This window comes from Microdochium trichocladiopsis, assembly GCF_020744255.1.
Source record: "Microdochium trichocladiopsis strain MPI-CAGE-CH-0230 chromosome Unknown B0I36scaffold_10, whole genome shotgun sequence".
NCBI classification, from domain to species: domain Eukaryota; kingdom Fungi; phylum Ascomycota; class Sordariomycetes; order Xylariales; family Microdochiaceae; genus Microdochium; species Microdochium trichocladiopsis.
Genome location: NW_025763553.1, coordinates 309752 through 322272, shown reverse-complemented (window position 1 = coordinate 322272; position 12521 = coordinate 309752). Strand labels below are relative to the sequence as shown.

At 53.2% G+C, this 12521-nt stretch overlaps 4 protein-coding genes and 1 non-coding gene across 5 annotated transcripts; 2 read left to right on the top strand and 3 right to left on the bottom strand.

Moving 5' to 3' along the window:
• Window positions 1-4735: 4735 nt before the first annotated feature.
• B0I36DRAFT_353548 (uncharacterized protein) lies at window positions 4736-5659 on the top strand (the record flags this gene model as incomplete). The annotated part of the gene is made up of 1 exon (XM_046157221.1): window positions 4736-5659. The coding sequence occupies one exon, from the start codon at window positions 4736-4738 to the stop codon at window positions 5657-5659; it is 924 nt and encodes a 307-aa protein (XP_046007004.1).
• Window positions 5660-7006: 1347 nt separating this feature from the next.
• Window positions 7007-7116, top strand: B0I36DRAFT_t174. The gene has a single exon. It is a non-coding gene; the product is annotated as a tRNA-Pro (tRNA).
• A 394-nt stretch (window positions 7117-7510) lies between these two features.
• On the bottom strand, window positions 7511-8062 carry B0I36DRAFT_367286 (uncharacterized protein; the record flags this gene model as incomplete). Its single annotated transcript, XM_046159433.1, has 1 exon — window positions 7511-8062. The coding sequence occupies one exon, from the start codon at window positions 8060-8062 to the stop codon at window positions 7511-7513; it is 552 nt and encodes a 183-aa protein (XP_046007003.1).
• An 827-nt stretch (window positions 8063-8889) lies between these two features.
• On the bottom strand, window positions 8890-10386 carry B0I36DRAFT_367285 (uncharacterized protein; the record flags this gene model as incomplete). The annotated part of the gene is made up of 1 exon (XM_046159432.1): window positions 8890-10386. The coding sequence occupies one exon, from the start codon at window positions 10384-10386 to the stop codon at window positions 8890-8892; it is 1497 nt and encodes a 498-aa protein (XP_046007002.1).
• Window positions 10387-11359: 973 nt separating this feature from the next.
• Window positions 11360-12484, bottom strand: B0I36DRAFT_353544 (uncharacterized protein; the record flags this gene model as incomplete). The annotated part of the gene is made up of 1 exon (XM_046157220.1): window positions 11360-12484. One exon carries the CDS (start codon window positions 12482-12484, stop codon window positions 11360-11362), a length of 1125 nt encoding a protein of 374 aa, XP_046007001.1.
• Window positions 12485-12521: the final 37 nt, after the last annotated feature.

The following is a 12521-nucleotide window of genomic DNA, read 5'->3' as shown; positions in this document are numbered from 1 at the left end:
TTGAACTAGTCACTCAATTGCCGAGACTGGTATCTCTTCCAAGAGACACGACAACCCCACAGAGAGAACGACAGCAGAGAGTTAGTTGTTATTGTACAGGCTTTACCTATCTTGCAGAACAGCAACCCCAGCGCCCTGCCAGACGGTTGACCCCGGAGGCAGGATCGTGACATATAGTATAGGAAATAAGGGTATGTAGCTAGGACTTTAATTCCGCCGCCCTTAATAATACGGTCTACTATTAGTAGTTTTAGCGTTACCGTCTCCGATTCGTCTACTACGGCCGCCTTACCGCCTTCTAATATTTCAGGGCCGGCGGTAGTAGGCCCAGGCTAGTACTAACTAGGGGAGCCCTATGTGACGACCCGACCAACAGGTCGCAAGATCGGGCCAAGGACAAGGGCAGATCATGCACGCGGGGCACGCACCCCCGGTTTCTTATGTAAGCATCCCCATTACGTCAGCAAGAAAGGATATGTTGGATCAATCGGAATACAACATATCCAGGCATATCCAGTTGGATATGTTGGATCAGGCGGATCGTTACATATCCCACATATCCAGGACGATCCAACGGGAACACACGATGAAGGACAAGGGATATATAGACGCGGAGGATCTCCTAGATACACAGTCACTACCTTTGTACTTCAGCGATCAATCTAAGTATCATTCTCACCCTTCACTTGACCTAGTCACTCAATTGATCCGAGTGTGATATCTCGCAAGAGACACGAACGACAACCCCCGAGAACACGACAAGCACGGAGTCAGTATTGCATGAGGTTGCTACCTGCCTTATACAGAACATAAACCCCACAGCGCCGATCAGACGGTTGACCCCGGAGATCGGATCGTGACACCCTATCGTACTACGCTACTAAATAGTACTCGTACCCCTAGTATATAACCTCTCCCAGGTATAGTTGAGGATAAAGCGGGCGAAGATTATAGCGACGTCGGGGCCACGGGCACTACTACGGTTAGGCCGTTCAGAGTTCTTATCTAAGTAGTGTCACGATCCTACCTCCGGGGTCAACCGTCTGGTAGGGCGCTGGGGTTGCTGTTCTGCAGATAGGTAAAGCCTGCGCGATATCAACTAACACTCTGCTATCGTTCTCTCTCTGGGTTGTCGTTCGTGTCTCTTGGAAGAGATACCAGTCTCGGCAATTGAGTGACTAGTTCAAGTGTGGGTGAAACTGATACTTAGATTGATCGCTGAAGTACAAAGGTAATGACTGTCTATCTAGGAGATCCTTCTGGCTCTATATATCCCTTTGTCCTTCATCGTGCCCGTCGTCCTGCGACACCGTTGGGTCGCATGCCGACAGTTTGTTGTCGCAAGACCGACGGATGATGGTCGCCGTGCGACCGTTCATCGTCGGCTGCTGACGTAAGGTGGGTGCTTACATAATGTGTTCCCCGCCAGCCTTCGCTGGTCCGCCCTTGTCCCTGGCCTGATCCTGCGGCCTTGTTTGTGCTGGGCTTGTTTGTTACCTCAGCCCCAAGCAGTTCCCCTGTTGGTCGGGTCGTCACAAGTAGCTTATCTTATCCTATGAACCGCTGCCCGCGGCGGAGTGTTTAGTCTTATGCGAAGATCCTTCGGACGGCATAACTTAGGGTGTTATATTCGTAGCCTTACTAATGTAATACCGTACTAGCACCGGCTGGAGCAAGGGTTGGTCAGGGCACTACTATCGCGTAGCTATGCACTTTAGGTAATAGTAGGAGCCTGGTATACCTGGTCTCAGCAGTACAAGTAGTATATAGCGGAGTTATAGTAGCCGTTGGGCTGTATAGCTGCCGAAAATCCTGGAATGGGTATAGACTGGCTTCAATCACAGATCAGTGGACGGCGCCATCCTTATATCGAGGACACGTGGTTCTGGCCGCATGCAAGGCGACTGTCCTCTTCTGGCGACTTCACATGTGTGCAATACGAGGGGTCGAAGCAGCTCGAGGCAGCCGTAGCGTGTTGGTGGAAGAAGCCAGATATGTGCGACTCGGTGCCCTCTAACCACGTGATGCAAACACTGCCATTCAATGACAAGGCATTTCTGTATTCAAAGATCTTTGTGTTTCACGATAGGGGCTTGTGGACCAGGTCTTCGTGGTGTTGGGTGCACACCCCAAAATGTTTACTTGTAGCATCTGTGATCTCCTTTCACCTAGCTTGGCATTTTATTCGTGACACACATGGCGAGAGCACAGATCAATGATTAGGCGCAACGAATTCCGACGTGGGGGGGGGGGGGCCGAAAGTCGTACGCCTTAGATCGGACATGGGTCAGATGCACTCCTGAGCTCGACGCAAGTAAAACAGTGCACTTGAGCCTCCAAAAAGCCTCTTCCTTCTATCCGATAAAGAGTAAGGCGTGATTATCGTTATGTAAAGCGATTTCATGCCCGGCCGCATGTGGGTATCAAACGGCGCACAGGGTTTGGGAAACGTCTTCCATTTGTTCCCCGTCCAGCATAGAAGTTTGCAGTGCCATGCATTGGAGACTAGGATGGCTTTGGCAGTCGTTCCCGGCATCTTTCCTACTGGTGGAATCATGTAACACGATGAGGGGTCCGTGCGATATTCACAAACTCTACCAGAGTATAAATCTTAGAATGACTACAATACAACTCAAACTCCCGCGTAGTCGCGAGCCTGCTATTGTCCCCGCAAGTTTTGACGGCTTTTTGTAAAATCCTTAGCTCTGTGACCTAACTCCATCCATACCTTTGCAAAACCCACCTCGTCACTAGACGGCACCTGCGCTCTCCAGAGTTTCCCAGCGGCTATTCACATGAGAGAAGGCTGATAGAGTTCAGTCATTTGGCCATGCTACTTTCGCTCGAGGTTTATTATCACTATTAACCAGGCGACTGGTGTCGTTAGTGATGCAACTATCAGCTATAGCTTGTTTGCTTTCGTACCACTAAGGGTTCGTTTCCTTGCCCTGTTAGGGCGGAGTCGGCCATCTCAATGATTCATTTCGCCCCAGGAGCGAGCGTTGAGGATGCTCTCCAAAGGGCGAGGCCTTTCCTGTAATACAGGACCCCGAGATAGCCCCGCAAGCTTTTAACCCCCGGGAGGTTCTCTGCAGGGCGCCCTGGCAACCTGCCAATAAATAAACCAACCAACCACCTAAAATTCGCCCCACGTCCCTCAACCCGCCTCTAGCTAGCACGCCAGATCTAGGCCTCCCGAGCTTAATTATAACTCCTTATCCCAGGCGCCGTGAACTTTACTATGGGCGCTACTGCGATGTAGAACGCCCCCAAGGCCTACAAAGGCCGAAGGGTTGCATGGCAGTAGGATCAAGGCTTTTAGCTTATCGGATGTCTTGTTGAAGTCTCTAGAGCTTCCAGGTTTGAGGGGCAATCCGGCCAAGGGGCGCCTCTTATCTTCCAGGCCAGTTATGGGGCACGAGTAGCATCTGATAATAGCGCTTTCTTCATCGCCACTGGGGAGGCTCATGTCCTTTTGCAGTCATTCGAGCATTATCGACTGTTCTAGTAGGCACACGTTTGGAGTTCTGCCTAGACTAGACTCCAGTGGATTTATTGTCTTATGTACATGTGAGCGGCGCGGATGGCGACAACTGATTGCGTTGAGCTGAAAAGAGCCTCTGATGGCTAATGCTTCCACGTCTCCATCGGATATACAATGGCCAAGAACGATGGGAAAAACTCGGTGCGGAGTATATCGCTGCCTACTGAACGTACTCCTGGATTGATTCATCCCCTACTGGCTTCAATATTTGTCGCCTCCCAGCCAGGCTATGTCTGCTAACTAGTCGTTGACAGCAGAACACACTGATGTCTGCGTAACCCTTGACACCATGGATCGGCATCAGAGCACGGCTGACAATATCACCGAACTCATTTCCGTGCCGGAGCATAGAGAGCTGAGGCGATCCTAGATGGTCGATCTAGACCAAACCTTAAACCAGGTTATAATCAGCTTGGGATCGCGAAGGCCGCACTCCGAATACGTGTGTACTTTTAGCTTTACCGGAAAGCGTTACGAGTATATGCTCGAACCTGCCACTAAGTCTCAGCTTGGGCGATGCCGGCCTGGCCACGGGGTTCGCCGGTCTGGAGCATGGGCCCCTCGTGGCGTTTAGATCGCAATTCACAGATAGGGAAACCTGCGTAAACCCCCGAAGTTTTTCTATCCGAGACATAGCTCGGTGGCCGCCTGTAGGCCAGAGCACTGAGCATTGGATGTAGAACTGAAGTCCCTGGTGAAAAGATTCTGCAAATTCGGCACGAGCACGTTGAGTCGCGTGGCGGTTCCTCTGGAGAGCGCGTGATTTGTGATTTGTGTTGCGAAAGCTGAAAGATCAAACAATTCAGGTCGTTGCAGTAGTGTGCATCTGGCTCGGCGCCACTTATCCTGGTTGACGCGAACCATCCACAAAAGTGGTCAGCACGCCAGCTGCGACAGGGAATGGGCTAGTCTAGACCCCTACAAGGAGTCCTCCTTGACTACTAGCCATCTTTGCAGCAAAGGCGCAATAGTTATCGGCAATGTCAAACCTCAGACCAAGTAACTACTTGCCCCATGGTCCGGAATGCCCCAGGGAGGGGGCCATGGTCGCGTGCGGAGTTTGGAGATGCACATGTACATATCATTGGGTTGTACCGAGCCAAGACGAGCATGTCGCAACTCCCGTCTTCACAACAGCAGCAATGCGTCTGATAAAACAACACCGCCTTCATTACAATACCGGAATGCAAGATGCAGCTCACTTCCTTCGCCATTACTTACATCCTGAGCGTTGGAGCCCTCGTCAGCGCAGCTCCTCTCGCTGGTGTTGACGCGTGCGCCGCCGTGGGCGATGTCGTCTCTCTTCTCACGGGGCCCCTGAAGTCGCGGGCCAGCTCCTTCTGCTCTGATTATCTGGGTGGACCAAAGACGACAGTTTTGGTCCAGACGGCGACCGTGACGGGAGCTACTGTGACCTCGCTGGCCACCCTCCCCAACCAGACACAGACCGCAACTGCGTCAACAACCACCATCACCACCATCACCTCGACAGTCACGCAGCGGGAGGCCAACCCCACCACCACCGTCGCGGTGACCGCCACCGCCGCTATGCGGACAGTCTACCAGCGCGGACTCACCACGGTCCCCGTCCCCATCCCCACGCCGCTGCGCATCTTTGCTGCCTCCAAGATCTCGAGTGCCTGCTCCTGCATTGTGGCGCTGCCCACGACGACACTCCGCAGCACAGCGACCCAAAACGTGGCTGGGCCCGTGACGACACAGACCGTCCAGGGTCGGACGGTAACCGTAACCTATACCTTCACCGTGCAAGAGACCACCAGCTTCATCACCACGCAGACTGTGCCCGCCACGGGGACCGACACCACCACCGCAACCGTCACGACCGTCACGCCGATCCTGGTCAAGCCCAAGATCTGCAACGCCAAGGGCTTGCCCAATATTTTGAGCTATACCTCCAACTTCAACACCAACCAGGCCGCCTGCATCGCCTCGTGCAAGAACGACAGTCGATGCTTGTCCACTGGCTTCTACATCGTCACCGACCCCTTTACCGGCACGTCGACGGGTACCTGTCGCAGTTATGACCAGCCTGTGGCAGACACGGCCGATCTGGGATCTGGTGGAACTTACACCTTCAACGATAAGGCTTGCTAATTGGCCATGTGTCCCGTGGCAGATTAGGCAGGGGGAGCATGATTGGCAATGGCACAATATGTGGTTTTGATCAAAGTCGGCTGAAAATGCTTGAATCAGCCCCCGTCATCAGATAGCGTGGTTTTGAAGTGGAGTAGCGAGACGAATGGATCTTCTCCTTCATTTACATGGGAGTTATCAGGTTCAAAATATCGCTCGGTATACTCTGCCAAAGCCTTCATGGCTCGTCAACTACCCTGATTGCCGTCTTAGTCGACACTGTGTTCCTGGTCGGGCCACCCTTCGTGTCCGAAAAGGCGATATCCACCTGCCATAATCCCGGTTCCGTGGGAGCATCCAGATAAACCATGACCACGTTGATGGCTCTTTTGACCGGCCTGTGCCGTGGCTCGCCCAGGACTGGGTGAGATCTCGAACTGCTGGAGTCCGTCTCGTCGCGGGCGACCTGATTATAAGCGTTTTGAGCCGGGCGATAGCTGAGAGTCATGTATTGCTGCCTCTCAGGGTGCTTTACGCGAAGACAGAGGTGACCGCCCGCCGGGACAGCCTTGCCGGTCGCGTTTGTGACGGAGATTTCATCTTCCGCGTGCTTCTCGGGCTGGATCTGCGTGGTTGCCGCCATTGTGCATGCTAGGCTTGCTAATCGTTTTTTTCCGATAGATAAAATATGGGATTTGGGTGAGGAATTTCGGCCTCGAGCGAACAAGGGAAGGGGAGGCGAATATGTCTGGCCTTCGTCAATCTTGCAGCGTGTTTCGAATATGATGATGATTGCAGTGCCTTGCCTCTAGAACTGAGTAATGATTTTCTTATCTGCTGTTGCAAGTGCTTTATACAGTGTTTTTCGGAGCCTACAAATCAAGAAGATGAATCTGTGTTGCTTTACATGCATGTGAAGGCAGAGCAACACCGGGACATGTACTCTACCGAACTCGATCTGCACTCTTTGAGGAAGCCGCAATGTCATGTTCGGACTGCCTCACGTTTCACAAGTCTCATGTGGAGTCACAAAATGTCAAGAGGGGGTTGTCATACGACTGGTCCTCTAGTACGACCTCCTTCTTTGAGCCCAAGGTCTGTCGTCGCCCCACTTCACTCAAGCTGAGGTTGTATGTACTACACGGGCGGGTGTCAGCGTGCAGTCAGGTACTTGTGCGCCCCACGCATTGGCTGCACACTGGCCAACTTGCGTCAAATTGGCGGACAAAGAGTGCTAGTAGTGACAAAAGAGCGTTACGTACAGGAAGAAAAGCGAATCAAGATACCCCCAAGCAATCGCCGGTTTGCGGAGTATAGTTTCTACATATAGTATAATAATACTCTCGAAATCTCAACAAACAATGACCTGGTCTGGTGGTCTAGTGGTATGATTCTCGCTTAGGGTCCACCCTACAGCTTCCCTGAGTAATCAGGATTTGATATGCGAGAGGTCCCGGGTTCAATCCCCGGCCAGACCCTTCTTTTTTCCCCTTCTATTTTTTTTTGCCTCGTTCCGTGAGACATTGGACAGACAGCCCCTTCAAATCATTTTCGCTCGCGAGGCGGAAGAGGCAGCAGGATCGGGTGCTTAGGAACGACTGGGCCTAGCACACCACGTCATGTATCCCAGACACCGCTGGTCATCGAAGCATATAGCACGCAATCAATAAGCAATCCCCCCTTGAATCTCTTCTTGAACACAAATTAATACGCGCCTGGTTGGAGCCATGCGGCCCAGACCGTCAATTGAACACACCCAGAGACTGTGCAATTATCGTGCGTGCACTCGTCGTTCCCGTGCAAGCTGTTGAATTGGAAGTGCTCGTATGTTAGTTACATCTGTGGGTAAACTCTTTTCCTCCACGGCCCTTCTCAGTTGACGGCCGCTGTCACTGCTCCATCTGATGGGTTCTCGACCACAATGCCTGCAAGTGCAACTCGCAACACCTTGTACTCCTGGCCCCTGTTCGCCCGGGGGCGGAACTCGACCTCGAACGTGAGCTTGCCTGGCCTCGGAGCACGGCAAGAAATCTCGGTGGTCCCGCTGTAGCGATACTGATCTCCGTGCTCGACCAGTTGATCGGGCATCGTCCAGATCGGACTCAGGACGCTCTCTTCCACGCTGTACTTCAGCACGCGGCAGCGCCAGCCCACCGGCCCAACGACCCGGAACTTCAGGACGTCTCCGACTCTGACGGACTCGTCATCTGCATTGTCCCCGATGCAGCTGATCCGGATGGGCGGCTCCGCCTCGTCCCACTTGTAAGAGTTGTGCTTTGCGGCCTGGCGCAGTGACCGGGGCCGTGAGGCACGCGGGCGTGTGGGTGCGCTGGCGACGTTTCTGCCTATTTCGCGGCGCCGCTTCTTCATGCGAGCGATGGTGTCGGGGATACCGAGTTCGTGGGCTCTCCTGGTTACGGCCATGGTTGGCGCAGTGGGTGTTGTTTGCTTGAAGATAGGTCGTATGAGGTGTTATGCGCTTTTTGCGTTCTTGCCAAATGAGTGTTCGAGAGGCTGTATTCTCATGGGCGCCATTGGCTTTTTATGCGCTTCCCTAATTCCTGGAAAGCAGTAACCCCTGGTTCATTATCCATGTGCCTGGATCGTTCACTGAGGGCAGGCAAGTTGCGAGAAAGTTCTTGCGAGAGAGGACAACGAGGTCGAGTCGCCGGAGAGGGAGTAGCTTAGGAACAGGACTTCTTTTCATGGCCTTGGTAGCTCAGCTGTTCTATCTTTTAACGATCTCCCGCAAAATGTTTGCTCGTTACTGCGTCCATGATTGTATCTGCTGCCTGCTACAGTCAGGCTTCATTTGATGTGTTGCATCTATGGCCACAAGTTGTGATCCGTTGTTTGCGCGAAGCAAAGCTAAAAGTTCTTTCGTCGGCCCCCCAAATTAATTGCCACGTCCTGGTTGAATATCCGCCGAGGATAGCCAATTGATCTGCGCATGTAGCGGTACATGAGCTTGCCTTGCTAGTAGAGCTAGTCCGTCTAGAGCACGAATGTCTCAATCCTTGTTTTCTACTATCCCAGTCGTCTTTGTTTGTACCCAACCCCTCTCAGGCACAAATGAACCTGCAGCCCATGGCTTGAAAACGCGCGTTGTGGCTCTGTGAAGCCTATTCATGGGACAAGACGCTTCGGTCTGCTATGCCTTTGCTCTGCCTTGAACCAAAGACTAGCCCACTGTTTCGCTTCCCTTCTCCCCACTCAGGTCAGTGCTTCGAGCAGGGTGCACCCGCAGACATTCAAGCATAGTTGTATCGTTTCCTTTGATCCTGCAGGAATTGCTCCAGCTGCGGCGGCATGTCGAATTTGTTGTGGTCTTGAACGATCTGGCGGAACTCATGTTCAACCACTCGCAGCTCTTTCCTCATCTGCATGATGGCGAATCGTCGTGGGGAATTAAGTCGCTGGCGGGGATGGCGGGGGAAGATTCCACGCAGCGCCTGGAAACAGGCGAGAAGAGACTCGTATTGGTGCGAGCCTGGGTTGAAGTTCTCCGATGCCATGCCCTGAGCTCTGAGCTCGACGCAAAGGGCGTACTGATCTGAGCGATTCCGTGCCGCCTTGATCTTCCGGTTGCGGGGCGGGGCCAGACCTTGAGCAATGGCACGGACTGCGGCTTGCCTGGTGGTCGCGCTTGCGCTTGTCGAAGGCAGGTATGGAAGCAAGCGGCTGCGGTAGATCAGAAGGCCCTTGCACTTGTACTCGAGCTCCTTCCCCCAGAGGGCGTCCCGACGCCAGCGCAGCAGATCCTCGAGGCCAAATCTCTCGAGGCGGTCGTCAAGTGATAGAAGCTCATCATCACTGCGGGTGAGGGGCAGTGCCTTATCCTTCCGCATGCTAGACGTCTTTGCTGAAAACTCTTCACGCGGCTTGATCTTGTTGACCTCAGACTGCAGCCTGTCCATCAACGTTGTGAATTGGTCACTGAGGCCAAGGTGCAGCGACGCATGCAGGAGTATATTGCAGTTCTGTTCTGGTTCGGCATTGAGTTGGTCCCGAATCCTCGAAGACCAGTACGACGTGACGACGGAGGAGAACGATCTCTCGCAGCGCAGATAGTCAATCACGCAAACCGCGTCGGACACCTCGGGTGCTGTAAAGGACTGCAACTGAGCCTGATCGTGCGTGTGGAGGAATCTGAGCAACTTGGCGAGCATCTGTGGCTCAACCTCGTGCATCGCGACGACCCAGTCGCCCGTGCCAGCTTTCCACTTGCTTTCAGCGTAGTCCCCGTAGAGCAACTTTGAGAAGTACTTGCTCGCTCGAGCTAGCGTGCGCGAGCAGACGAGCAAGTCTGTAGTGGTGTTATTGTAGGCAACCCGAACAGTGAGGTCACCCAGGCCGTCAAGATAGATGTCAGGTGTACGTGGCTTTTGCCGCTTCGGAGCTGGCACCTCATTTGTAGAATCCAATGAGTCCGGGCCTCTCTTCGCCGCCTGCGGAAGCTCCGCTGCGGGCACGAGTTCAGCGGTGCCGCTGGGAAGGCTCGATGTCGCTGCCTGTTGGCCGGTCAGGGCCGTGTGTCCCCCAAGGGCGGTTGGTGTAGCGTTTGAGGCACTCTCATTCTGGATTGTCGAGCCAGATACTGAAGGCGAGCTAACACTCTGCGACACGAAGGTATCTCGAGCCAAGGGCGAGGCCGTGAGAGCCTCGCGTGTTGGAGTCCGAGCGGGGATTGGAGGCGTCGAAAGCTGGCGAAGAGTAGAGTGAGGGAGGAACGACCAAAGGCGAGGCATTATGTCGTGGTTGATAATCCGTCGAGATCGATGTGAGGAGTCAGTTGACGTGAACTTGTTGGTGACTGCTCCGTGACGAGGACGATGAACCAAACTTGGAACCCTACTCGGGGGCAGTAAAAGCGGCAAGAACGGCTTTATATGTTACCCACCTAGGGCCGTGGTTGTTAGCAAGGCGCACAATGTTTGGACGGGCAAGAGCTGTTGTACTAGTAGTTGTCTGAGTGGCGCAATAGGAAGCGGTCAACTCACGAGGGGAGAACGTTTACTGACCTTGCGTTAAGAGACGGATCACGCTTTGCTCGCTTGGGAGTTGAAGTTGAAGTTGTGCAGTGCCAGGATGCTTCCTCCGTGGAAGTGATACTGTAGATTCCAAAGTCGAAATTGAATGTAGGTTGTGAAGTGGTTGTGGTGTCGTGTGCATGAAGCTCTTCTCAAGGAGGAAGGAGCTTCACCTGCATGGATTTTCACGCACTTACGGATGACGTTGATATCGTGTTAGTTGTGAAGCAACATGTATGGTACGCCGAAGCGGTGGGAGATATCGCAATCCACGATGTGCATGAACCATGGAGTGTGAAGGTCAAGAGAGCAGCAAAGGCGGTGCGCAGTACGAAGCAGAGCTTGAGGTTTCGGTAATGAGGTTCCCTCTCGTGCTACACTATGTATGCTTTTCCAGAACCCTTATAATTGTCCCCTCATACTCGCTTCTGCCTATTGCTGGCAAGATGACGATCTAAGAAGTCGAAGCATATCATACAACAAAACTGCTCTTCCTACAGTATCGGATCGCTAGTATTTCCCTGATAGACATTGCGCTCCATCGCACTTCCACGACGAGGCGCTACGCAGGCGTTTGTTATCGCTAGTATCAAAGTGAACTCCAAACAAACACAGCCGACAAGGAAGAGATCAAGATGGCGTGTGTAGGTCAAAGCCAGGGTTAGAAAAACGCGATCCATTGCTGACGACATCAAAAGCCTGACGCATTTGGTGATGATATGTCAGCGTCCAGAAGCAAGGCATCCGATTCCCATCTTCGTTTCTGCATGCCCTGCTCCAGATATTCGGGCATTGGGAAGATATCGTACTCCTTCCTCTCCGCTTCGAATCTCTGGCGGATCGCTCGGAGGCCGTCCCGTAGACCTTGGATCGGATTGCAGGAGTTGTGCCTATCGGCATGGTACTGCAGACCAACCAGGTTGATCATGTCGAGCATATCGAAGCACGCCTCGGCAGACTTGCTGGCCTGGGCCTCGAGTGTAAAGCTGCCGGGCTCGAGCCCTCGACCCATCAGCTCATGCATGAGGAAGCCACTGAGCGCGTAGTAGCATGACATCTTACGCGCGGCATCCCCGTAATTCTTCTGGCAGGTGGCTAGATTGTTCTTATGACCGCAGGGGAAGTATGGAGAGATGCCTGTGTAGTAAAGCTCTAGTGCTTCAGCTTTGGCCTGGGCTTCGGCAGCCCAGAGCTTGTCTCGGTTGTTCATCAGGAGGACCGGCAGATTGAACTTGTTCAGACAGGGATGGAACATAAGCGGCGTACCATCTCGCAGGCATAGCGACTGTCCTACAGTGTGGGAACTGGAAGCGCCTCCCTGACTGTTATTGACTTCATGCTGCAAGCCATCGAGAAGCTCTTTCACGAGCGTATCCAGGTCCATATGTAGAGCGACATAAAGAAGCTGGCCGCCCGTTCCCTGTAGTGACTTTGTGCTCGCAGCTGAGACACGTGCCGCCCAATACGAAATTGCCAGATAGTGGAATACCTTGTGGCATTGTAGAAAGTCGATCAATTCGACGAGATTGACGAGCTCGTCCTCTGGTAAGTCTTTCAGAGGGGCGGGATCCTCGTCATGAAGGAACCTCAGGACCTTCTCTATGACGTTGCTATCAATCTCGTGCATGTCGACAATCCAGGGTTCGCCATCCCTCGGGCGACGTTCGATGAAGTTGTTTCCGAGAAGTCCTTCAAAGTAACGACCTGACTGCTGGAGGACTGATGATTGGACCTCGAACAGGGTTTCGCGGTTGTCTTGGATGACCTTAAGCGTGAGAACGGGATAGCCCGAAATGCGAACGATGGTAGGCGTCATGATTGTCTTTAGAAGGAAGTCCGTGCTTCCCATTCGT